This window comes from Phyllostomus discolor, chromosome 1 (genome assembly GCF_004126475.2).
Source record: "Phyllostomus discolor isolate MPI-MPIP mPhyDis1 chromosome 1, mPhyDis1.pri.v3, whole genome shotgun sequence".
NCBI lineage: Eukaryota > Metazoa > Chordata > Mammalia > Chiroptera > Phyllostomidae > Phyllostomus > Phyllostomus discolor.
The window spans coordinates 90,381,075-90,404,739 of record NC_040903.2 but is presented as its reverse complement, the minus strand read 5'-3'; the positions used below and the strand labels follow the sequence as shown (position 1 = coordinate 90,404,739).

The following is a 23,665-nucleotide window of genomic DNA, read 5'->3' as shown; positions in this document are numbered from 1 at the left end:
ATACACACAGACTAAAAGTAAAGGGATGGAAAAACATATTTCATGGAAATGGAAAAGAAAAAAACAGCTGGAGCAGCAGTACTTACTTTTGACAAAATAGATGTTTAAACCAAGGCTATACGGAAAGAGAAAAAGAAAAAAACTACATAATGATAAGGGGAACAATCCAACAAGAGGATATAACCCTAGTAAACATTTATGCACCTAACAAAGTAACACTGGAAATGTAAAGCAAATCTTGATGGACATAAAGGGAGAGCTAGAAATACAGTCATAGTTATGGATTTTAACACCCTGTGACTTCAATGGATATATCTTCCAGGCAGAAAATCAACAAGGAGATAGTGGTCTTAAAGGACACACTAGAGTAAATGGATTTACTTAATATCTTCAAGTGTTTTACTCCAGAGCAGCAGCATAGACATGTTTTTCAAGTGCATATGGTGTTGTGGACCCCAGCTCGTGGGTCTGAGACATTGTAGATGAGATATGAGAAATTCACACGGACTTCTAAGTCCTGTGGAGGAAATAGGATGGCATGGCTTCTCTCTCAAGAGAAGAAAAAGCCTCAGCCCTTGCCCTGACAACCTTTTATTGCTTTTCTAGGCATATTACGTGATGGTCCTCATTTACTGTGCATAGGTTCACTTTAGGTGGTTACTTTTTACAGAAAACAAAGGAGATGCTGCTGCTAATCACATCACACAAGAAGGATATTTGCAAATGCAAAGTGAAAAGTGGTTGAACTGGTTATACTCCATACTGGGGAGGTTTAGCATAGACTTTAGGAAGTTACAGCAAGCACTTGCTGCCTCAATTCAGGGTGAGGGAGTTTTGGCAAAATCAAGTCTCAAAGCAGCCTAGATACATTGCAGGCCCCATTCCCCATAGGAGAACCTATCCACGGACATGGGTCCTGTCTGGGCCTAAATCACACAGAACAGTCTCCTATAACATGGAATGTTTTCTAGGACAAACTACATGATAGGACACAAGCGAGTCTCAAAAAATTAAGAAGACTGAAACCATATCAAGCGTCTTTTCTGACCACAATGCTATGAAACTAGAAATCAAGCACAAGAAAACTGAAAAACACACAAAGACATGGAAGCTAAATAACATGTTATTAATTAATGAATGGGTCAACAACAAGATTAAGGAAAAAATCAAAACATACCTTGAAACAAATGAAAGTGAAGACATAACAATCCAAATTCTGTGGGACACTGGGAAAGCAATCCTAAGAGGGAAGTTCATAGCATTACAAGCATATCTCAAAAGATAAGAAATAGCTCAAATAAACAATCTAAATTCACACTTAAAGGAACTGCAAAAGAACAACAAACAAAGCCCAATATGAATAGAAGGAAGGAAATAATTAAGATCAGAGCAGAAATAAATGGGATGGGGTCCAAAAATAAAAAATAAAAAAGAACAATGAATCCAAGAGCTGGTTCTTTGAAAAGATAAACAAGATTGACAAAACTTTAACCAGACTAATCAAGAAAAAAAGAGAAAGTACTCAAATAAATAAAATCAGAAATGAAAGCAAAGAACTAACAAATGATAACAAAGAAATAGAAAGGATTGTATGAAAATATTATGAACAACTATATGCAACAAACTGGACAATCTGGATGAAATGGATAAATTCCTAGAAACATACAATCTTTCAAAATTAGGAAAAATCAGAGAGTGTGAATAAACACATTACACCTAGTGAAATTGAATCAACAATCAAAAAACTCTTAACAAACAAAGCCTGGATGGCTTAACAGGGGACATTCACCAAACATCCCGAGAAGAACTAACACCCTTACTTCTCAAACTATTTCATAAAATTCAAGAGGAGGGAAGGCTCCTTAACTTATTTTGGGAGGCTAGCATTATCTTAATTCTAAAACCAGGTAAAGATATTACAAAGAAAGAACATTATAGGCCTATAGCTCTGGTGAACATAGATGCTAAAATTCTCAGCAAAATATTAGCAAACCAATTACAGAAATTCATTAAGAGATCATACACCATGATCAAGTGGGATTTATTCCAGCAATGAAAGTACAACATTCACAAATCAATAAATGTGGCTAACTACATAAACAAAAGGAAAGATAAAAAACACATTATTATATTAATATATGCAGAAAAAGCATTTGATAAAATCCACCACCCATTTATGATAAAAAATCTAAGCAAAGTGGGAATACAGGTAAAATACCTAAACATGATAGAGGCCATGTATGATGAACTCATGGCCAGCATCACCCTTAACAGGCAAAAACTACAAGCATTTCCCTTAAGATTGGGAACAAGACAGGATGTCCACTTTCACCTCTCTTATTAGCATAGTACTGAAAATTCTAGCCACAGTAATCAAACAAGAAGAAGAAATGAAAGGTATGCAAATTGGAAAAGAAGTAGTAGAACTGTCTTTATTCACAGATGAATGATTCTGTGCACAGAGAACTCCAAATATCCCACCAAGAAACTACTAGAACTGGTAAATAAATTTTGCAAAGTAGCAGGATATTAAATTAATATCCAGAAATCTGTGGCATTTTTATATTCCAACAATGAACTAACTGAAAGAGAAATCAAGAAAACAGTCCCATTCACAATTGCTTCAAAAAGAATAAAATACCTAGGAATAAAGCTAACCAAGGATGTAATAGACCTGTACTCAGAAAATTATAAAACAATGAAGAAAGAAATTGAAGAAGATACAAGTGGAAGTGCATACCATGTTCATGGATAGGATGAATTAACACCATTAAAATGTCCATATTACCCAAAGCAATCTATAGATTCAGTACAATTCCTATCAAGAATCCAATGACATATTTCACAGAACTAGAACAAATATTTCAAAAACTTATATAGGACCACATAAAGCTCTGCATAGCAATAGTGATCCTGAGCAAGAAAAACAAAGTTGGAGGAATCACACTACTTAATATAAAACTCTATTATAAGGCCATAATAATAAAAAAAGCATGGTACTGGCATAACAACAGACACATAGGTCAATGGAACAGCATAGAGAGCCCAGAAATAAACCTACACCTTTATATTCAATTAATATTTGACACACGTAGTAAGCACATACAATGGGCTAGAGATAGTTTATTCAATAAATGGTGTTGGGAAAATTGGACAGATACGTGCAGAAAAAGGAAACTAGTCACCTTCTTACACCAGATACAAGAATAAACTCAAAATGGATCAAAGATTTAAATGTTAGACCCAAAACCATAAAAATCCTTTAAGAAAACATAGGCAGCAAAATCTCAGACATTGTTCATCTGATAAAATTTTTTATCAGATATATCTTCCCAGGGGAAGGGGAAACTAAACAAACAAACAAACAAACAACATATGGGACTACATCAAACTAAACATTTTTGCATAGCAAAGGAAATCATCAACAAAGTAAAAAGACAACCCATTAATGCAAGAACATATTTGCCTATACATCTGATAAGGGGTTAACATCCAAAATTCATAAAGTACTTACAAAACTCAACACCAAATCAACAAACAACCCTTTTAAGAAAGGATGAAGGACCTGAATAGATGCTTCTCCCAAGAGGACATACAGATGGCCAATAGACATATGAAAAGATGCTCAATGTCACTAATCACTAGAGAAATACAAATGAAAACCACAATGAAGTACCATTTCACACCTGTCAGAGTGGCTATCATCAATAAATCAAGAAAGAACAGGTGCTGTTGAGGATGTGGAGAAAGGGGAACCCTTTTGCACTGTTGATGGGAATGCAGACTAGTACACACAATGTGGCAAGCAGCATGGAGATACCTCAAAAAATTAAAAGTGGATCTGCTTTTCTAATCAGTGATCCCACTTCTGGGAATATATCAGAAGAACCCAAAACACTAACTGGAAGAACATAAGCACCCCTATGTTCATTGCAGTGTTATTTATAATTGCCAAGATATGGAAGCAGCTCAAGTGTCCATCAGTAGATGAGTGGATAAAACAACTCTGGGACATGTACACTATGGAATACTACTTGGCCATAAAAAAGAAGAAAAATTTCCCCTTTGCAACAGTATGGATAGATCTGGAGAACATTATGCTAAGTGAAATAAGTCCTTCAGAGAAAGACAAATACAATATGATTTTACTCAAATGTGGAATCTAATGAACAAATTGAACTAACAAAGGAAATGGGGACAGACTCAGAGATGGAGAGCAGGATGACAGATAGTGGAGGGGCAGGTTAGTGGATGGAGGGATTGAGCAAAAAAGAAAAAGGACTCATGGACATGGACAAATGTGTGGTGATTGCTGGAGAGAGGAGCTATAAGGGGACTAAAAGGTAATGTAAAAAAATATAATAACAACTAAATTAAAAAATAAAGATTACTAATGGCTGCACAACAATTATTCCTCTTGTTCCCCCAGTCAATCTAGAAGATTGGTCAAGGGGAAAGGGAAATAGTCAGAGTCATGATTTTTTGTTTCAGTGGTAAGCATTGTAGCTCTTTCCTCTCTTCCCTTTTCTTTCCCAGCCTGTGGGAGAAGCTGCAAGACATCTGCTCTTCCAGAGAGTTAGAGAGATTTCCACTTTTGTGAGTAATGCACATTATATATTCATGATTGCTAAGTCCCAAGTTGTTATAAACTCTCAAATTGCGAAAGTCTATTATATAAACTTCTCCCCCCTCAATCACAGGGAAATAGTTGGATATAGTTAGTGACATCTTTCAGGCATGTGATGATTTACTTCTCATTTCATGTTTACTTTTGGCACTGGTCAAAACACTCTCTTTCATGAATCATTTTTTTTTCTTATCTTCCAATTTCCTAATTGCCCAGATGGTAGACTAGCTCATAACTAAAAAATGTAATCAGTTTCAATATTATCATTTCTTCTTTATGTATTACTAATTTTCTATGTATAAACTATCATATAGTTAGAGTTCTTAAATTTTTCATCCCTTATCAAAGTAGACAGAAATGTAATTCCTTTTGACAACTGTCTTGGATAAAACAAAAGTTTGTTTATTTCACAAGAATTATTGTATTATTAGTGATGTGTGGAGAACCAATGAATTGAATGGTAATATAGATACCAGGCCAGCAGCAAGGCTCATGCATAGGCTTCAAGTTTGGCCTCAGCTTTACTGGACATGATGAAACTGGATTACTCTACACTAATGTGATTTATGGCTTATTACAAATGTCTAAATTGTCAAAATCAGTATTTAATGGTCCCCATATTCATAAATTATGGGAATGGTTAATCATATATATCTTCCTCATTTTCCTTATCATCTCAAAAGCTTCAAAAGTACTGTAAATGATTAGTTTCTGGGTCAGTGGTAGTGTATAAACAGCAGAGTTAGATAAGTATTATCTGGTGAGCTCTCTGAACTTGCTTTCTCTTATATTAAATCTATTAACTTGTTTGTTGACACACCCAATACCTCAGAGACAAAGCCTGGACAAGGAAACCAGATGCTTTCTCTCTCTAGTTATCTTTCTCATCAGTTAGCTTTGTTTGTGAGTAATTAGGCAACTTCCGGGTTCTCTAGATGATTGTTGTAAGGCTGTGCAAATGGTCTTCCAGACCTCAGGTCCCAAGTGAATGAAAGGAGCTAACCAAGTCCTCACATCTGCCTATTAATCTCGTATGAATACTGCCTGGCCTCCACTACAGTACTCCCATTCTATTTTTATTCTTACCCCACTAATATTGATCTCTCTTTTTGTGCAATGGCCCATTTCATGACAATTGCTAGGTATTTGACAAATAGACTATAATATATGTCAAGAAAATTATTACCTTAGAATTTTCAGAGGATACATATTCAGGTTATTTTTGCAATAATCATTTGCTAACAGAATTAAGTAGTCAGGTATCTAAGAGTGTAATTATAAGATGCAGACTTGCTCTCACTTTACATTCTGAGTAATTTTCTAATGATTATGTCAAAATGACTTTCTGATCTTAGAGAATCTTGTGTGATTTGTAAAGCAGTAAAAGGTTAATTCAGAGTTCAGTTATATTACTGCTTCTGTTTATTTACTATTTCTGAAAAAGCTAAGTCATTGTATCAGAGCTATTAGCTAAACCATCAACATAACATTCTTTTTCTTCAAACTGAAAATTTTCTTCATTTTGACTAAGCTTTATGAAGCTAACTAAAAGTGAGTGCAAGCCATGTACATTTACATTTTAAAAAAGAAAATCAGCAAATATGGAAACTCTTGATGCTAGGGTAAGAATTTTCAATGCTGGAGGCCAGTGGGACACCCTGACCATACACACCTATCAGGTGACCATTACAGGCCTATCAGGATACTGATCACTCTGTGGTGCATTTTTATGTATTGAGTACAGCTGCCTCCTTCCCCACTGATGACAATGTGAATGGACTGTCAGTGTTGGGTACGGAACACTTGCTCTCCTACCCTCAAACTCCTCACGCACACCCCTATGGAGGAGGATGGTGCCACTCTGTGAGAGCACTGACATGCCCACCTACACCCTGGTCTCTGCCTGCTCCCCACAACTGGGGAGGAAGGAGAGATGAAGTTGAATGTAGGCCTCTGTGCAACCAGCAGAACTTTATGCTCACTTTTGTGATGTAGTTATTTAGAACTATCTCCTTCTTCTCTGGGCCTCACATCATCATGATCAAAATAAAAACACTGGAGCACTCAGCAGCATGGATCCATAGTCTTCAGTGATGTTCTCATAGGAACATTCTGAAGCCCCCTGGACTCTTGATATCTTCTCCATCCTGTTACAAAACAATTATACTACTCCTTACATTTACATTACACTTCATAGAGGACAAAGCCCTCTCACTTAGCATCATCTCATCTAATCATCCTGAAGCAGTAATGGGTATGTAGAGTAATTTTTAAAATCAAAGGACCAAATGGGCTCAGAGAGGCCGAGTAACTTATAGGAGTTCACAAGTAAGTGGGAGATGACTTGCTCTAAATCCAGGATCCTTTCCACAATACTAAACAAATTATAGACATGGAAACAAGTACACTTTTGGAGAAAGCTAAAACTCCTTAAAGGAATAAATTTTTCATTACTCATCTAGAGATAAAGCTCAAAATGTAAATCTTCTCCTGATTGGGAAAGTGTTAACAAACGTACCACAGGCTTTCACATATTTAAAAAAAGAATTAAACTAATCCCAGGGTTATAGTCTTGACTTATGACAAGTTCTAGATTGAAAATAATTTTTGCAAAAATGCACATCTGTGTATGTATAAATATACATATTTATTTAGAAAACATGTTGGCTTAGATGTTTGTGCTATTTCTTAGTTACCATTTTACCATTCTGTGTCCACATCTGCTTCATCCTTACACTTTAAGTCACAATATTACTTTTTAATTACCCATGACTCATTTCAGTTAATTGTAATAATTAAGGTGGTTTAACCAATAAAGCTTTTTTGTGAGTAAAAATTCCAGGTTTTTAAAATATGTTTCCAGAAATAGTACAGTTTTCACATTTACTGTCTGAACCATACATTTATCATAGGTAACTGTTTTTATTTAAAAGAAAAATTACAGATTTAGTGCCAAGAGTATAAAACCAATAAATACACTTTACCGCGTCATATAAAATGTGTGTGCAACATTTCCCTAAGAAACCCTCCACATTTAGATATTCTGGACCTTTCTCACTTAAGAGTCTTGGCATATTTTTTCCCACACATAGTTTTTATTTTAGGGTATTGGTACATTTCATGAAAAGGAAAATACAGACAGTGAAAGTAGAGGCAGAAGTACAAGGTTTCAAGCACAAGAACCCATTATTATATGCGTGTTAGGGGCAAGTATAATGAGGACCTCTTCCACTGAGCTTCAGTGACTAAGAGTGGCTAAGATACAAAAAGGTCAAGAAGTCAAAAGAATTATTTTTCCTGGATGGGAAAGATGACATGATTCAACACGAGTGGAGTGATTAAAAAGGAATGTTTATTGGACTCGGTTACACAGCTGATGGTTCACCTAGCTTCCACTTAGATTTTAAACATTTGCCTGAAAAATGATTTCACATTAGTTTTTGTTTCTTTGGAAGAGCTCTCATGTGTAATTTACTGATAGCATCTCTGAAGAACAGCATTATTGAGGATGTTTGGCTGATGTGCCAGATGGTGAAGGAGCCAGAAGACTGCTGCAAGTGAAGCATTCACTTGGTCTCAAAATGTCAGGATGGTGCGGATACTGAAATAGAAAATATAAACTGTTAATTGTTTTGATGTTTGGTGATTCACACTCTTCTGTGTGAGAGCTTAAGGAGCATCTGATGTGTGTCCGTGAACAGCTCTGTGTTTCCTGCCACTCCATTCACACCCCTTTGCGCTAAATTCAAGTCAGAGAGCAGCAGTTCACTTTTTCCGGGCTTGGTCTTGTGTTTTCTCCAACCTTAAACTCAAACATAACAACCTGAACATGACTGCCATTTAGGCATTATTATTGAGGAGTAAACTCATTTTGACAATGCTATGAGGCAGGTTCTGATGTTATTTCCACTTTAGAGATGAAAAATACTGAGGTTTAGAGAGATTTGTAACTTGCTGTAGGTCACATGTCTAGTGTGAAGTGCTGGGATTTAAGCCCAAATACAAAATTGCACAAATTGCAAGATGACAGGTAACTTGCTTGAAAGAAACATGATGTAATAATAGTTAGTTATAACCATGTTGAAGGTTTAATGGAGCCCTGATAAAGCAGTGCTTAAGGAGCCTTGGAAGCAGAAAAAGTTGATTTGTATTTAGGGAGACTCCGCTCTTGGGAAGATCAGAAACATAACATTTACACTGAAGCTCATGTTCATTCTAAAATTCATCTTCTGATGTATAAATGCTTTTAGGAAAAGAAGGTCTTCATGCCTATAAAAATTATATATATACATATACATGTGAAGAAAATATCTAGATAATTTAGAAGCTAAAGGACAGAGTAAATATAATTAAAATAGCCTGTTATCCCACAACTAAGAGATAATCAGTGTTAATATTTTCTTGCATTTTGATCAACTTTTTTTTCTAGACATATTTACATTTTTTATTGTGCTTGTTGAGAACTTGGGATCCTATTTTACGTATAAGTTTATATTCTCTATTCTATAACCTGAAATTGTGTTATGAAACCATTTCTTTTTAATGGCTTCTTTGATTTCTAGTATGTGTTGGAAGCCCTTGAAACCATCCCTTATTGTGGGACTTTTAGGATATTTCCAATTTTCTATATTATAGATGACTATGCTTAAATAGAGATATTTGCATTATCTGATTATTTTTGTAGAATAGAGTCCCAGAAATAGAATTCCTAGGACAAAGCATCTCAGGTTTTTTTTTCTCTGATACAAATTACCAAATTGCTTTCTAGAAAGGATGTAATCTGATGCTCTGTGATGCTAGTTTCTTACCCTCTTCAATAATATTTATCAGATGAAATGTCTAGTATAATATGTTATGTGTGGGGGTACTTAAGAAATAATTAAACTTTCAACTTAAAATTGAAAACCTCATGAGAAGTATGAAGTAGTAGAAAAAGCTTGGGCTCTGAAACTAGAAGGTAGAAGTTAGGTATAACTGCCTGTTGCTAGTTGTGCCTCATCCATAATGCAAACAACAATTTTTTTCTTTGTAGGTGGTTTTAGAGTTAAACTTTAGGGGTATGAAGCGAAATTGGCTTGTTTTGCTAAGCTATGAAGAAAATTAAGACTTAAACATTTACAACAGCATTCTCCTTTACCACCATTTTTATTTGTGAAAAATTTTTGGTAAATTAAAAAAAGAGATAATAGTTTTTTAAAAAACTTATTGTGATATCTGCATAGAAAACAATCCCAATGTAGCTCCACCTGCTCCCATATATAATTTACATTTACAGTCATTAATGGTCAATCTTTTTAGGTGGCCAGGCAGAGGCTGTAGGAGCAGCATGTTATGATTATGACTGTGAGACTCTGAGTTTTTTCCTTGCAAGGGTGAATGTTCTCTTGTAACTAAAGATCAGTGCCTTTTATAATTTGGATTCACCATAATTAACATATGTAATTTCATTTCAGCAGAACTGGAAATGCAAAGCTATTATTCCTAGTTTCTTACAATATGATCTTGCATGCAAAGACTGAATTAGTAATGGAAAACCAAGGCACTCCAATGCTTTTCTCCTATTTTCACCTTTTTTCTGTTAACCAAAACCCCACTCTAAAAGGAAACTTAAAAACTACCTCTTTCCAGAGCGAAGCATTTCATATCCTTCATTTATTTTTTCAAAAGGTAAAACCTGGGTTATTAATGGGTCCAGTGAAAATTTCTTAGCCATAAAATCAGCCACAAGTTTGGGGACAGAATCTTTACTCTTAAAACCTGAAAAGAAAATGACACCATTGTTAGATGCAGCTAGGGGTAAGAAATTGGAGAGGAGACTTTCTGAACAGAATTAAAATGAAAGTTCTACTCATATTACTGAGGTTAATAAGAGACAGAGTACTTCAATATCCTCTAGCAGTGGTTAGACTTTTTTTTTTACTTAAAAATTTGCCTAGATAAACAAGGGTCCTTAGCTATTAGCCCTTTCACAGAGAAATTATAGTATGGATGGTTATTTCCGAAGTCAAGGAGCAAATTGTGCAATTGTCTAAATATGGGTAATGAAAGCAGATATGAATGATTGCTCTGGATTTCCTGGGTCCTAGTAGGTATAGTCAGTGCCTTGTGGAGTCACATGTGTAAAAAGAAGAGGCGATGAAAGACCCTAGTTTATGGGGACACCAGAAAAATCTATCTTGGGAACTTGTGAATTAGTTCCACATGTAGTTGATTTGAAGCCTATGATGCAAAGGATTTTACATTTATTTTAACCATGTTGATTTTTAAAGCCTGGCTTTGGCACTTGATAAAGGGAAGAAGTACTGAAGTTAAAAAAAATTCAGCCCTTGAACCTAAACACATACCACCAAAAGTCGCTCCTTTCCAGGTACGCCCACTCAGTAGTAACATGGGGTTCATGGAGAGATTTTGGGAACCAGGAGGTAATCCTACAATGACACTGACACCATATGCATCTTGACAGCATAACAAGGCAGCCACCTGGGATAAAATTAATATTTGGCATCATTAAAGTGAGTTCTCTGATAGTCCTCACTCACGATCTACAGTATCATGTAATACTGATCTAGCTAGATTGTGAACATGTGGAGGGAAGAGATTATGTCTGTGGAATCTTCATTCCCCATTATGCCTAGGATAGTGCTGTGGTTTTAGAAAAAAAACAGAAAATATGTTTTGAATAAGACATGGATGAATGAATTTGTGTACATATGATTCTTTCTTATAAAGTAATGAAGAGGGGAACATCATTACAAACAAACCTGTAAAAAGTCTGATTCTTTAAATACAAGTAATATTTTGTCATCACATGACTCACAGGCAATCTGAGTTGGTTAACTAATTTGTTTATTAAGTAGATATTTTGAACTCAGTACTTTGAACCAGGTGTTTTGATGGTGACCGAGATATAAGGTAATTACATCATCACAGTTTGTCTCTGGTCCACTTGATGGTCTTCCTTTTTAATGGTTCCATATACTACTGTCCATTTCTAAAATGGACACTTTTTCTGATTTATGTATTTATCCAGCTTTGATGAGGTACAATTACCAAATAAAAATTGTATATGATCAAGTTATGCAATGTGTTTCTTTAGGGTATACTATGTAATGATTTAATATACATATGCAATATGAAGTGATTATTACAGTCAAATTAACACATCCCTCACATGGTTACCATTTTCTTTTCTTTTCTTTTCTTTTCTTTTCTTTTCTTTTCTTTTCTTTTCTTTTCTTTTCTTTTCTTTTTTGGTGAGAACACTTAAGATCTATTCCCTTAGTAAACTTGAAGTATAGAATACAGTATTAGTGACCATAATCATCCTGCTGTACATTAGATTTTCAGAATTTTCTCATTTTATAACTGAAAGTTTGTATCCTTTTACCAACATCCCCCCATTTCTTACCCCAACCCCAGTCCTGGCAACCACCATTGTACTCAATGGTTCTAAGACTTCAGCTTTATTAGACTTCACATACAAGGGAGATCACAAAGTATTTGTCTATTTGTCTGGCTTATTTTACTTAGCATAATGTCCCCTAGATTTATTTATATTGTTGCAAATGGCAGGATTTTTCTGATGTCATGGCTGAATAATATTCCACCAGACACATATCACAATTTCTTTATTCAGTCATCAGTTGATAGATACTCAGCTTGTTTCTACATCTTGGCTATTGTGAATAATGCTTCAGTAAACATACGGGTGCACATAGCTATTTGAGGTAGTGATTTCATTTTATTTGGATATACACTTAGAAGTAGAATTGCTAGATCATATGGTAGTTCTATTTTAAATTTTTAGGGACCTTCTATACTTATTTTTGTAATGGTTGAGCCAATTTATGTCCCCTCCAACTGTGCACAACAACCTTGCCAAGACCATTTCTTGGGCCTTTGGATAGCAACCAGCTTAATAGGAGTGATGAGGTGTTTTCTCATTGTAGTTTCTCATTTGATTTACACTGCCCTGATAAGTAATGATGATGAGTACAATTGAACATACCTATTGGACTGAAGTGAACATGTTTGAAATGTGCCTTTACTTCCCCAAAATATATGTTGATTTTACTTTAAATTATACCTATTATTCTAGAACTTCAAAAGAGAGCCTCTCTGCCCCAGTCAGTGTTTTAAATATTTCTGTAGCAGGAAAAAAATTTCAGGATCCTCAGCAATATACATAATGATTAGTCCTTTGATTACGGAGTATGACATTTGGAAAACCAGGTGAGCTCAGAACATGTGGCTATCAGATATTTAGTGTCTTCAATTAAAGTAACAATCCAATTCCACATGAGAAGCTGGAAGAAATATAGCTGGAGATGTCTTCTGCATGATAATTGATAATGGCTTGCCAATTTGGAAAGAGAATTTGTATTGTTTATATTTACTTGAGTTTGAATTTTTTAACTAAAAATTAACAAAGAAATTTTAAATGTCTTAATAAAAATACCTGTCTTCCCTCTCTAAAGGGGAAGTAGTTTGCTTAGCTGACAGAGTGAAACTTATAATAATAAATTAAACAATCCAGGTATCAAATAGGAGATATAAAATCACCATTCACAGTTTTAAAAATATTCTGCACATATAATATCTATATTCTGCTGCCTAAAACATGCTCCAGAATGTGGAGACACACATTTCAAAGCATTTCACAGTACATACCATGGTGTCAAGTAGACCAACAACTTCAAATGAAAAATCCACACCTCCATTGGTCATTTCCTTCAGCACCTCATGGATGGGTTTCTTGAAGTCCTGCGGGCTGATGCACTCAGTGGCACCCACTTCCTTTGCCTTCTCAAATTTACCTTTGTTGATGTCCACCCCAATGATCCTGGCCGCTCCAGCCACTTTGCAGCCCATGATCACAGACAGGCCGACTCCTCCAAGGCCAAACACCGCACAGGTGGAGCCTGGGGTGACCTGTGTTTCAGAAAATGTGAAAATAGATTAAGTAATGATTGTTGGAAAGTGTCTAAGCTGTATGAAGTGCCATATCTTATCCATTATCAGTACTATTCAGACTCTTCTGTCCAACCTGCTGTCACACCTCTTTTGGCTTCTGTTGGTTCACGTTTAAATTGAGGGCTTTGAACTAGATCAGCGGTTCTCAAACTTTGCAGACATTAGAATCACCTAGGGAGCTTTAAAACTTCTCAGTGCCCAGGTTACAGCCCATAGCCAATTATATCTCTGCAGGTAGGACAGAGTTCCCAAGTGACTCCAATGGGAAGCCCAGGCTGGGAGCTGGGGACTAGAGGATCTTGGAGCTCTAAATGCCAATGACTCCTATCTTATAGAGAATCTAGTGGCTGAAATCCATTAACAGGCTTCAGTAAATTGTACATACAAAAAGCAATTTTGGGGAAATTAAATAAATGGAAAAGGTATTCCAGGAGGCTAAAATTAATCTAACCAAACCCTCAATGATTAACTCCTTGGTTCATTAACTTTCAGTAGTCATTACCAGTATAATAAGAGCAGAAATTAGCTGTGAGGCAGAGAAGTTATTCTTAGCTTAAAACCAAATCTAACAACTGGGGAAATTTAACTGGAAACTTTAAGATAATACCACTTGAGACCAGTGTAATCTTAGTGGGTCTTTATCCTTGCTTTTTAAAAATATACTAATGAACAATAATTCAGTAAAAAGTTGCTCTACATTTTAATAATGGTTGAACTTCATTATTATGAGTGCTCTCGGCTTCTGCACTGTGTGTAGGCTCAGTTAGACCATCTGCTCAAACAGATGATGTAATTGCACAAGGGATTTAGTGCTAGAGTCACAGAATTTGAAAAACGTGCTGTCAGTTGTTGAAATCAGCTAAGGACTGTTTAATATATCTAGTCTGCTTTAGGAGTCAGCCTTCAGTGTGGGTAAAATATTCCTCCTGTCCCTAGTAATCAATCATTCTCTGGGACATATCATCACTTTTTACTTTACTTAGAAAAACATGGGGCTTGTGATTATAATTTTAAAATGTAGTAATAATATATTATGGTTTAAGATTAAGATTTTGAGAAAGATGCTAGTCACAGCTCTCATTCAAACCTGCCATAAGATTTGGGGCAAATATTTTTATGTAACTGGGCCTCCTAGATTTTCAAACCTTTGGGACGAGGGGAGGGACCTTAAAGAATTTCTCAAACCTACCACCTCTGGGTGTGTGTGTGCGTGATCATGTCAGGGGAGGAGAAGCAGCAGTGAAATCCCCTAGTGAGTGGAATAAATACAAAATGCATTACTGAAACTTCATTGCTTTCCTCATAGCGATCTACAAAGCAGGTATGTTCATGCTGCTTGGTCTAAAGGTGTAGCAGGTAAGGCTTTGGAATCTACTGTTAATCCTAATTCTGGGAGTAGACGATTCATGGACTAGATTCTCCTCAAAGGCAACTCTTTCATTTCATTTACTTTTGCTGCCTCAAATACTAGCAGAACCTACTGTGCCTGGTGTTATGTTTGTGCTGTCTGATCAGAGAAAGAATGACTAAATGAGGTCCCACCTCAAAAATTTAGTAATCTCATAAAGAACAAATATAGACAAATAATGATTGAAAATAGCACCTTTACTTTTTCTTCACTAATTATCAAAAGCTTTTCACTTGTTCTAAACAGATACATTTTCTAGGATATGCTCTTAATTCTCCCTGAAGACATTTTTTTACTCATAATCAGCAACTTAAATTCTATGGAGTATATTAATGTTATTGTGGTAGCCGGGGTGGGGGGACTAGCTACCAGTAAATCTATGAAGAATTATCTCTAATTGCTGTGAGAAACCACTTTCCTGTGGTGGCAGGAAAACGGAGACTACTGTACTTGAACAATTAAAAGAAGCACTTTCCTTTGGTTCCTGACTGTCCAAGCGCAACTGGTTTTATCATCCATTGTTCATTCCCACCTTGGCAACTTTGACTGCAGATCCATAACCAGTAGTGAATCCACAGCCAATGAGACAGACTTTCTCTAGTGGGGAGGCTGCATCAATCTTGGCCACTGAGATCTCATCCACCACTGTGTACTGGGAGAAGGTGCTGGTGCCAATGTAGTGGTTGATGGTCTTTCCTCGGCAGGTGAACCTGCTGGTACCATCCTGCATAGTCCCACGAGGCATGACTAAACTGGCCAGTGCAACACACAGACACACAAAGCATGAGACAGGAGCATAACCAAGGTGTAAATTCATTGGCTATGTGAAAAGAATATCAGAAACTTACTCATTTTTCAAGCAGAAGTTGCCTTCTGGGTGTTTACAAGCACTGCATTTCCCACACTGGGGAACAAAGAGTGGGATGACTTTATCACCTGGAGGGAAATAAAACAAATTCTTATGAAATCTCTGCCCAGGAGTTAATATAGCAAGAACCTAAAGCTAAAGGGTGTGTATTAGAGGTGGTTGTCTTTGAATAGGGTCTAAGAAATACGATCTGGTTACCACGATGTCATTGGTCATTGCCTGGCAGCATTGTGATTGGTTGGGGTTTATGTGTGCCTGCAGATTGCTCAAAAGGAAATGCGCACGTAGGAAACAACATGGATTTTCAAATGTTTTTAATGCATTAATAGTTATCTTTTATCCCGTGCTTTTTTCTCTTCATGGTTTTATACGTATCTCATTTAACATTAATAATCAAACCTTAAATATTTTTATTGTAAGTATCCATAAATTTTAGTTGTGAGAGCCTGCCATAGTTTCATTAGTTGTTGGGGTCAGTGAGTATTTTGTAATAGTTTGGGATACAGTAAAAGTGAGGATTTTGACAAACATTTCTTTGTTTTTCAAAGTGACTGTTTATTTTTACTATAAAATGAGTGCTTATTTTTTAAAATTTTAGTTTTTTTAAAGAAAAAATAAAAATAATGGAAAAAAGAATTCAAGAAATTTCTTTGAAAATCTCAACCCTCAATAAATAGTTAGGAACTTTCTTTTAGGATAAGAACTGACTTTCAAATGTTTTTAGCTAAATTATTTATTTCCCTGCTGTGATGGAGGGAGGCATGGTGAAAAATAAGGGTGTTGTTTATTATTAATTTATTTCTAACTAAAGGAAATACTAAGAACTAAAACTCAAATAAAACCATTTATTTTAATATTTTCTGTCCATAGGTTAATTAAGTATTTGATAATGGGGGAGACTGAATTTACTGGTTACAGTGATTTTTTTTAGAATTAAATATAATTTTTATTTTAAATTATCTATTCTACTCAACCACAAAACCTATAAAAATGGTTGGGCCATTTTTGTGTATACATTTGATAGATAAACTTTATATAGAGATGACAGCATGAACATTTTGTATTTATTCACTCTTTTTTAAATTTTTTTTTAAAGATTTTATTTAATTTTTTTTAGAGAGGGAAGGGAGGGAGATAGAGAGAGAGAGAGAGAGAAACATCAATGTGCGGTTGCTGGGGTTTATGGCCTGCAACCCAGGCATGTACCCTGGCTGGGAATCGAACCTGGGACACTTTGGTTCCCAGCCCGCGCTCAATCCACTGAGCTATGCCAGCCAGGTGTATTTATTCACTCTTTATCTCTAAAAGTATTTATCTATATTAATGTACAATATAGATAATGTACAATAAAATGAAGACAAAATAAGTATTAAAGATAAATTAGTACTTTGTAATGATTGTTAAGTGTAATTAAACAGATATGGTTTATGCAGGATGGTAGGTCTCTCTTTTCCTTCCAAACAGTCTGTTTCATTCTGTGTTCAAGAAGAGAGGTCACACTGGAAGAGATAATTGGTAACCAAGTTCTACATCCCACCTGAGAGGAGATTATGTTGATTCAGTCAGAGCCTCAAGGTCCCTATTCTGTGAAGTCAGAAAAAAACAGTTTCCATTCACTGATCTATAGGTCCAGAACATAGACTAAAGCGTTTTCCCTTGTTCTATTTATATTTCTTCTTGGACTTGAGAAAAGACAGTTCTAAGCAACACTAAAATGGGTTACTTGGTTGTGAACACTGTCAGGCAGTGGGTCTCTTTTGTATGGTTAGGTGCTTGACATCTAGCAGATACTCAGCAAATGCTTGCTGAAGGAGAGTATGCATGAGTGCATAAATGCACACACGCCTGAGGCAGGAAGAAGAGGAAGACACCTCTCTTTAAGTCCCAGCTCTGCTGCATCCTCAGCGAGGTCTTTCATCTTGCACTGCTTCAGTTTCATCATCCAGGTTGGATGATCTTGGGGTCCTGAACAAAGGTACATTCTCCAAGTGTGAATTCCATACCTGGTTTTACTGTAGTCACCCCTTCTCCAATGCTCTCCACAATGCCAGCTGCCTCATGGCCTAAGATCACAGGAAGAGGAGTGACAAAGTTTCCACTAACCACGTGGTCGTCTGATCGACACAGTCCTGTGGCCACCATCTACGTGGGTAAAGGAAAGATAGATTCAGAAGAACTAACGGTCTTCAGATGGACTTAACGAAACCAATTTCCTGAAGTTGCACTTGTGAAGAATTTTCAAGGATTTTGCTAATAATCCCTACTCTTCCCAAATACAAAAGATTCTGTTTGTCTCAAGATTATTCAGTCTAAAACTCTCTGATACTTTTTTTCCTGCCTTAAGCACTTCAGGATAATCTGAAATAATTATTTCTGAAATGTTTAAGTCTCATATAATTGACAAGAATGCATACTTTTTTAATCGAAGTACAAATTGCAGATTACCACCAAGAAAATTAAATCAGTTAAGTTCTACCGTCTAATGCTAACTGATTTTAAAATCTATCATCTATCTATATCTCTTCATATTCCTTTTCCCCTTTTTCTATATAAACATATCAATCCTTTTTTTATTTTATTAGTGTGAAAGAACTTCAACCTAAAATGGAACTATTGGATATAAAATGGAAAATCTCGTGCTTGTCCCATCACGAAAACAAAACACAAGGACTGAGAGACCAATTTCCTTAAATGTCTGATTTATAGAAAACTGGTAATATTATAATTTTCCTAAATAATAAAGAGTTGGCTAGGGGTTGCCTCAGACCAACCTTGGGGAATTTTGCTCATGTTTTTCAGAAACATGATTATACTGGTTTTGTCTTCATGGGGAATTTTCAAAGCTTGTCTCCATTTGTTTTTGTTTTAAAGGTGAAAAACATTAATGAAATAAAAACAAAAGAATACATTGCTGCAATATTATCATCAGATTAAGCAAAATTCAAGGCCCAAATTAATTAAACAACAATAAAGGAACATTATATAATAAAAACAATAGAAGATGCCATCATAACAAATATATACATTTTTAACAGACCATAACTGAACTCTCCCATCTTTAAATTTCTTGCCATTAAGTACATGCTACCCCAAATTTTGAATGAACTGACCTATAGCTTGCTACAATTTGCACATTCTCAATTGCAATTCTTGTTATTTTTAAAGATTTTATTTATTTATTTTTAGAGAGGGAAGGGAGGGAGATAGAGAGAGAGAGAGAAACATCAATGTGCGGTTGCTGGGGGTCATGGCCTGCAACCCAGGCATGTGCCCTGACTGGAAATCGAACCTGCACATGCTTTGGTTCACAGCCCGCTCTCAGTCCACTGAGCTATGCCAGCCAGAGCGCAATTCCTGTTATTTTTGAATAAATTTATCTTTTTGACCATTTTGAGTTTGACTCAGTTTACCTTTTTATTTAGGTAGACATTAGGATTATACCATATATATTCTTTCTTCTCTTTTTTAAAATGTAACAATTTGTATTTATGTCTTTCCTTGACAGGAAATGTAATTCCACTGTTTGGATTACCATATAAAAGGCACCTCTTAATGAATTTTTGGTTATTTGTATAACTATTCTCTGAGTTTTTTAATCCTAAAATTAAATAGAAGTGAAAAAATATTTCACCTTTATACGAACTTCATGAGCCTTTGGGGGTGCTACCTCCACCTCCTCAATGGAAAAGGGTTTCTTTAGCTCCCATAGCACAGCTGCTTTGCATTTTATCACCTGCAAATGGAACAGAAAGATGATACCCGTGTTCCCCCATTCTTGAAGTCAGGGATTGTGACTTTCATCTTTTTATGTGCAACATCTAGCCCCATGTCTGGAACCTAACAAATGTTATATAGAAATGAACAACCTCTGATTTGCAAAATGAAAATAAATACCTCTAAAATGTGTAAAATAATTATGTAAGAATTAACTATGAGACACTAAAATAAAATAGAATATATTCTTTTAGGCCATCCTTATATTGTTTCTTTTTCCAAGGGTTATTTATTCCTGATATTTCCTAATGCAGTACTGAAATCGGTTGTTTACCCACAACTCTTGGCTTGTACATAAAGTTTTTAAATCACATTTTTTTTGGTTCACAGATTCACTGTCTGTTCACATGAAAGCTACTGCTCTCTTGCTCAATTTTTTCCACTTAAGCCCAGAACAATGTGACTTTGATTCCAGTACATACTTGCCTCCCTGCATTGGATTTCTCTTTTCTCTATTTGCCTTTCTTTGATTTTTTTCTCTCCCCTCTATTTCTGTATGCTACCTGTTTGCATCACTCATTTGAAAATGAGTTTTGGCCACTTGGTTTTCTTATCTAATTTATGTGTAGCTATTCTTTCCAGATTAGATGTGAGCCAAAAATTGCAAAAGTTATAGCTACACACACACACTTTTACCCACATATACACACATATATATTTAAAAATAGAACAACTGTGTGTTTGATGTTTTAGCTAGCATAGGCTATCCATAAATATTCTTCAAAATTAAGATTGAACATGTATTTTTAGTACTTGAGAAGGTAATATGGAACTTGTCTTCATGGTTGCAAAGCTTATACATTTGGGAGTTTTTTTTCTAGACAGACAATTCATTAATAATTATAATTATGAATTTATAATTAATAACTGTAAACATCATTTAAAATTCAATTGAGATTTATCCTTTTGACATTTTATTTTCTTGTTTATATGTCAATTCTCCCACTTTCCTGAGTGTTTGTGATAGTCAATGTCACAGTAAACATGAGACTACTTAGAAATAATACACTAATAGTACACAGGTCCTGATTATTGGGTGTTTAATATAATGGGCGGGCACACTGTGACCTGTGCTGAATGAGTTACCTGCTTGATCTTTAAACCCCACAGGATGAAATTATTAACTTATTGGTTTATTTTTCAGATGACAAAGTTGAGCCTATCTTGACTAGTAACTAATTTTTACAGTCACAAAGTAGGCTGTCCAGAGAATGAAGGTCAATCCAAAGTTATCTTTTCACCATCCCATGGTCATAAAAGATTAACCAAAGTTTAAATAAAAAAGCAGTGACTAACATTTATTGAATTATTTCCATGTACCAGGTACTATCCTAAGTGCTAAGAAGTATTAATTTGTTAAGTTCTCAAAACTGTCTTATGACATAGGCATTATTATGATTTCTGTTTGGCATTTGAGGAAACTACAACACAGGAAGACTAAATATAACTGGAGTCCTACCACAAAGCTGAAAGCCTGATGTTGCACCAGAGGTGGGAGGATTGAGTGCTTATCATTTATTGTTCTCATGAATACATTTGGTTTACTCTTTTGTGCTCAGAACTCAGGATTTCTGTGGAAATTTCATGGGTTGAGCCATAATCAGACACTTTTAAATCAGAATTTACATGTTGATGTTGGCTTGCTTGACCTTAATGATTCTAATGCTTTGAGATCAATAAAAGTTTTATCAGACTTAACTTAAAAATTTCATAAAAAGAAGATGATAACTCCTGTGTTCATAAAAAGAAGATGATAACTAAGAAGAACATTTAAGCTTAGGTTCTTAATATAGAGATAAATCCTTTAAAAATATTTCTAACTTTAGGTTTTCAAATTACTCATGATTAGCTGTAACTACTGAACATTTATTTAAATAGAAAATAAAGACTTTAATAGGTACAGATTCTATACATTGTTGTTAATGATATTTAGGAACAGCATATTCAATTATAGTTCAACATACATTGCATAATAAAGTGTGCATTCTATATTTCAGTATATATTGTTTCTAATTTAAATATAGCTTAAATTATTCATTAAATACTATAGCTCTTTGTGTATTATATAAGGAGATTATATTTTCAAAAGTAAAAAGAAAATTGCTTACTTTTCCTGCTGTGCTCATGATTCTGTTCTCTCTGCAGGCCAGCAGACTGAATTCTTGCAGACTATTTCCTGCTCAAGTAGATACAGCAGTTATGCTGCACAAATATTTTGTTGCTTATGTAATGCCCAGTTCTACACATGTTATCTGGGTTCTTTAAGCCACACCCATCAGCTTATTCCCAAACCATATCAAATCAGAAAGAAAAGGGCACTGAACCAGCACTCAAACCTAGATTTTGTTTGCAATATGCTAATTAGAGATAAGAGCTTGATATCTTTGATTAACTATTTTTTTACACATAAATTTTAATCTCTCTGTCCCTTTTTCCTGGATTCCATATTTATTCTCTTTCAATCCTCTGTTTTGCCTTTGTGTGCATTAATCCCCAATTTCTAATCCACATGTTGCAGGTAGAAAGAAGGAAGAGTAAGGGAGAAGCACAAATGACATAGGACTGAGAGAACTATAAGCCAGAGGAATGTGTTTGCTCCAGCTCTCTCCTCTTCTTCATTGTAGAGAAGTCAGACATCAATCAGTCACAGAAAGATGGTCATGACTTTGCCATTTCTGCTTTACTCAATACCTATCAGCATCGCCTGGGCACCTCCCCGTTACTGGCATTCAGTTTGGTACAGTGGTGTGGCAATGAGAATAACAGAGAGCCTCTACCTCTGCCAAAAAGCATATGGGGCAATGCTTATGATATGGCGTTGGATTCAGGGAAGTCCCTATGCTTACTAGTTGTGCAAATTTGCTGTTAGCTCCTTTATTTGAAAAATGACAGAATAATAGTACCATTTGAAAGAGTTGTTGAACAGATGCATCAAGCCCTTTAAAGCACCTATTAGGAAAACTGACAGATAAGACAATCTTCAGTAAATACCAGCTACAATGATTATCCTTAAAAGAGAGCTTACAGTCTACAGAGAGAAAACAAGTCATACCATCTATTTCCAAAGGAGGGCACCTGACTGAAGGACTCAGTGGAGGCTTTGTAGAGAGAAGACATTTAAGTTAGAAACTAAATAATGATCTTTTTGGCAGAGTAAAAAAAAAAACTTATGCACTTCTATTATCCTTTGTCAGTGCCATGAATAAAAAAAGGGGAATATGAGTCTGATTTTTAATAAATCCTAAGTCTTATACTAAAATTTGGGAACAAAGCATATTAAACTACTTAATTAGATATAGTCTTTTGACATATATACATTAACATAAAGGGTATATTTTTTACAGAATTGTCAAGGAAATGACACAAAAATGTGCTTGGCAGTTTTTTTTCTGAGTACCAAACTGAAATAATCTAAATGTTTAAATGAAATATATTATGGGTCAACATGATGAATAGCTAAGTAAATAGTCATTTTTGAGATGATGAAGAAATACAAATATTGTATAGTGATTTTAAAGTAATGCGCCAACTCCATAATTTTAGTAATATAAAAATGTGTATTGGTAAGAAAGGATGAGTAGACAGAAAAGTGGTTTTGTGGAAAGTAACCTCACAGACTGATTTGGGCAGTCGTGTCCAGGCACGTAACTTCTCTAGTAAAAAGATATCTTTGCCTTAAGCGAGCCCTGTTCATTGTTTCTGTGCACCTAAGTTGGCACACTTTTGAAATGCCTCTTTTCAGACATCTCCTTCTGAAGCATGATCACCCTCATGAGAACATACAGTCCTGTTAACTATCCAGTATTTCAATCCCTTCCTTTCTGTCTGCTAGCTTCACATAATGTTCCTTACATTCTCCTCTTAATTCCAAATACATAGAGGAAGCTGCAAACTGTCATTTCTTGGAAGCATTTTTCTCAGTCTGTTGAGATCTTGCTTCCAGACATATCTTCTATTTGGCTCAAGTAACTTATAAAAATTATCTACAGGCTTGTCATTCATATATGCATAACAG

The 23,665-nt window shown here is 35.3% G+C and overlaps 1 protein-coding gene and 1 long non-coding RNA gene across 5 annotated transcripts; both read right to left on the bottom strand.

Moving 5' to 3' along the window:
* Positions 1 to 7,957: 7,957 nt before the first annotated feature.
* Positions 7,958 to 22,132, bottom strand: LOC114493055 (alcohol dehydrogenase E chain). Of its 4 annotated transcripts, XM_028507750.2 has the most exons (9): positions 21,759 to 22,129; positions 19,508 to 19,609; positions 17,880 to 18,018; positions 15,857 to 15,944; positions 15,541 to 15,760; positions 13,298 to 13,558; positions 10,972 to 11,107; positions 10,246 to 10,384; positions 7,958 to 8,228 (listed from the first exon to the last, which is right to left on the bottom strand). In XM_028507750.2, the coding sequence occupies exons 1-9, from the start codon at positions 21,774 to 21,776 to the stop codon at positions 8,204 to 8,206; spliced, it is 1,128 nt and encodes a 375-aa protein (XP_028363551.1). In that variant the 5' UTR covers positions 21,777 to 22,129; the 3' UTR covers positions 7,958 to 8,203. The 4 variants fall into 4 exon arrangements, 3 of the variants coding, with proteins under 3 accessions (XP_028363551.1, XP_035882033.1, XP_035882028.1); XR_004903209.1 differs by lacking the exon at positions 10,972 to 11,107 and having other exon boundaries at positions 21,759 to 22,132; XM_036026140.1 differs by lacking the exon at positions 10,246 to 10,384 and having other exon boundaries at positions 21,759 to 22,132.
* Positions 16,710 to 17,873, bottom strand: LOC118500636. Its single transcript, XR_004903214.1, has 2 exons — positions 17,169 to 17,873; positions 16,710 to 16,949 (listed from the first exon to the last, which is right to left on the bottom strand). It is a non-coding gene; the product is annotated as an uncharacterized LOC118500636 (long non-coding RNA).
* Positions 22,133 to 23,665: the final 1,533 nt, after the last annotated feature.

What these genes read in the sequence shown, in the direction of transcription:
- LOC114493055 (XM_028507750.2), bottom strand. An exon ending in TTGGTCTACTTGACACCATG is followed by an intron (nt 11,108 to 13,297) that starts GTATGTACTGTG and finishes ATTTTATCCCAG; the next exon opens with GTGGCTGCCTTGTTATGCTG. An exon ending in ATGCTTCGCTCTGGAAAGAG is followed by an intron (nt 8,229 to 10,245) that starts GTAGTTTTTAAG and finishes TTTCTATTTCAG; the next exon opens with TATCCGCACCATCCTGACAT.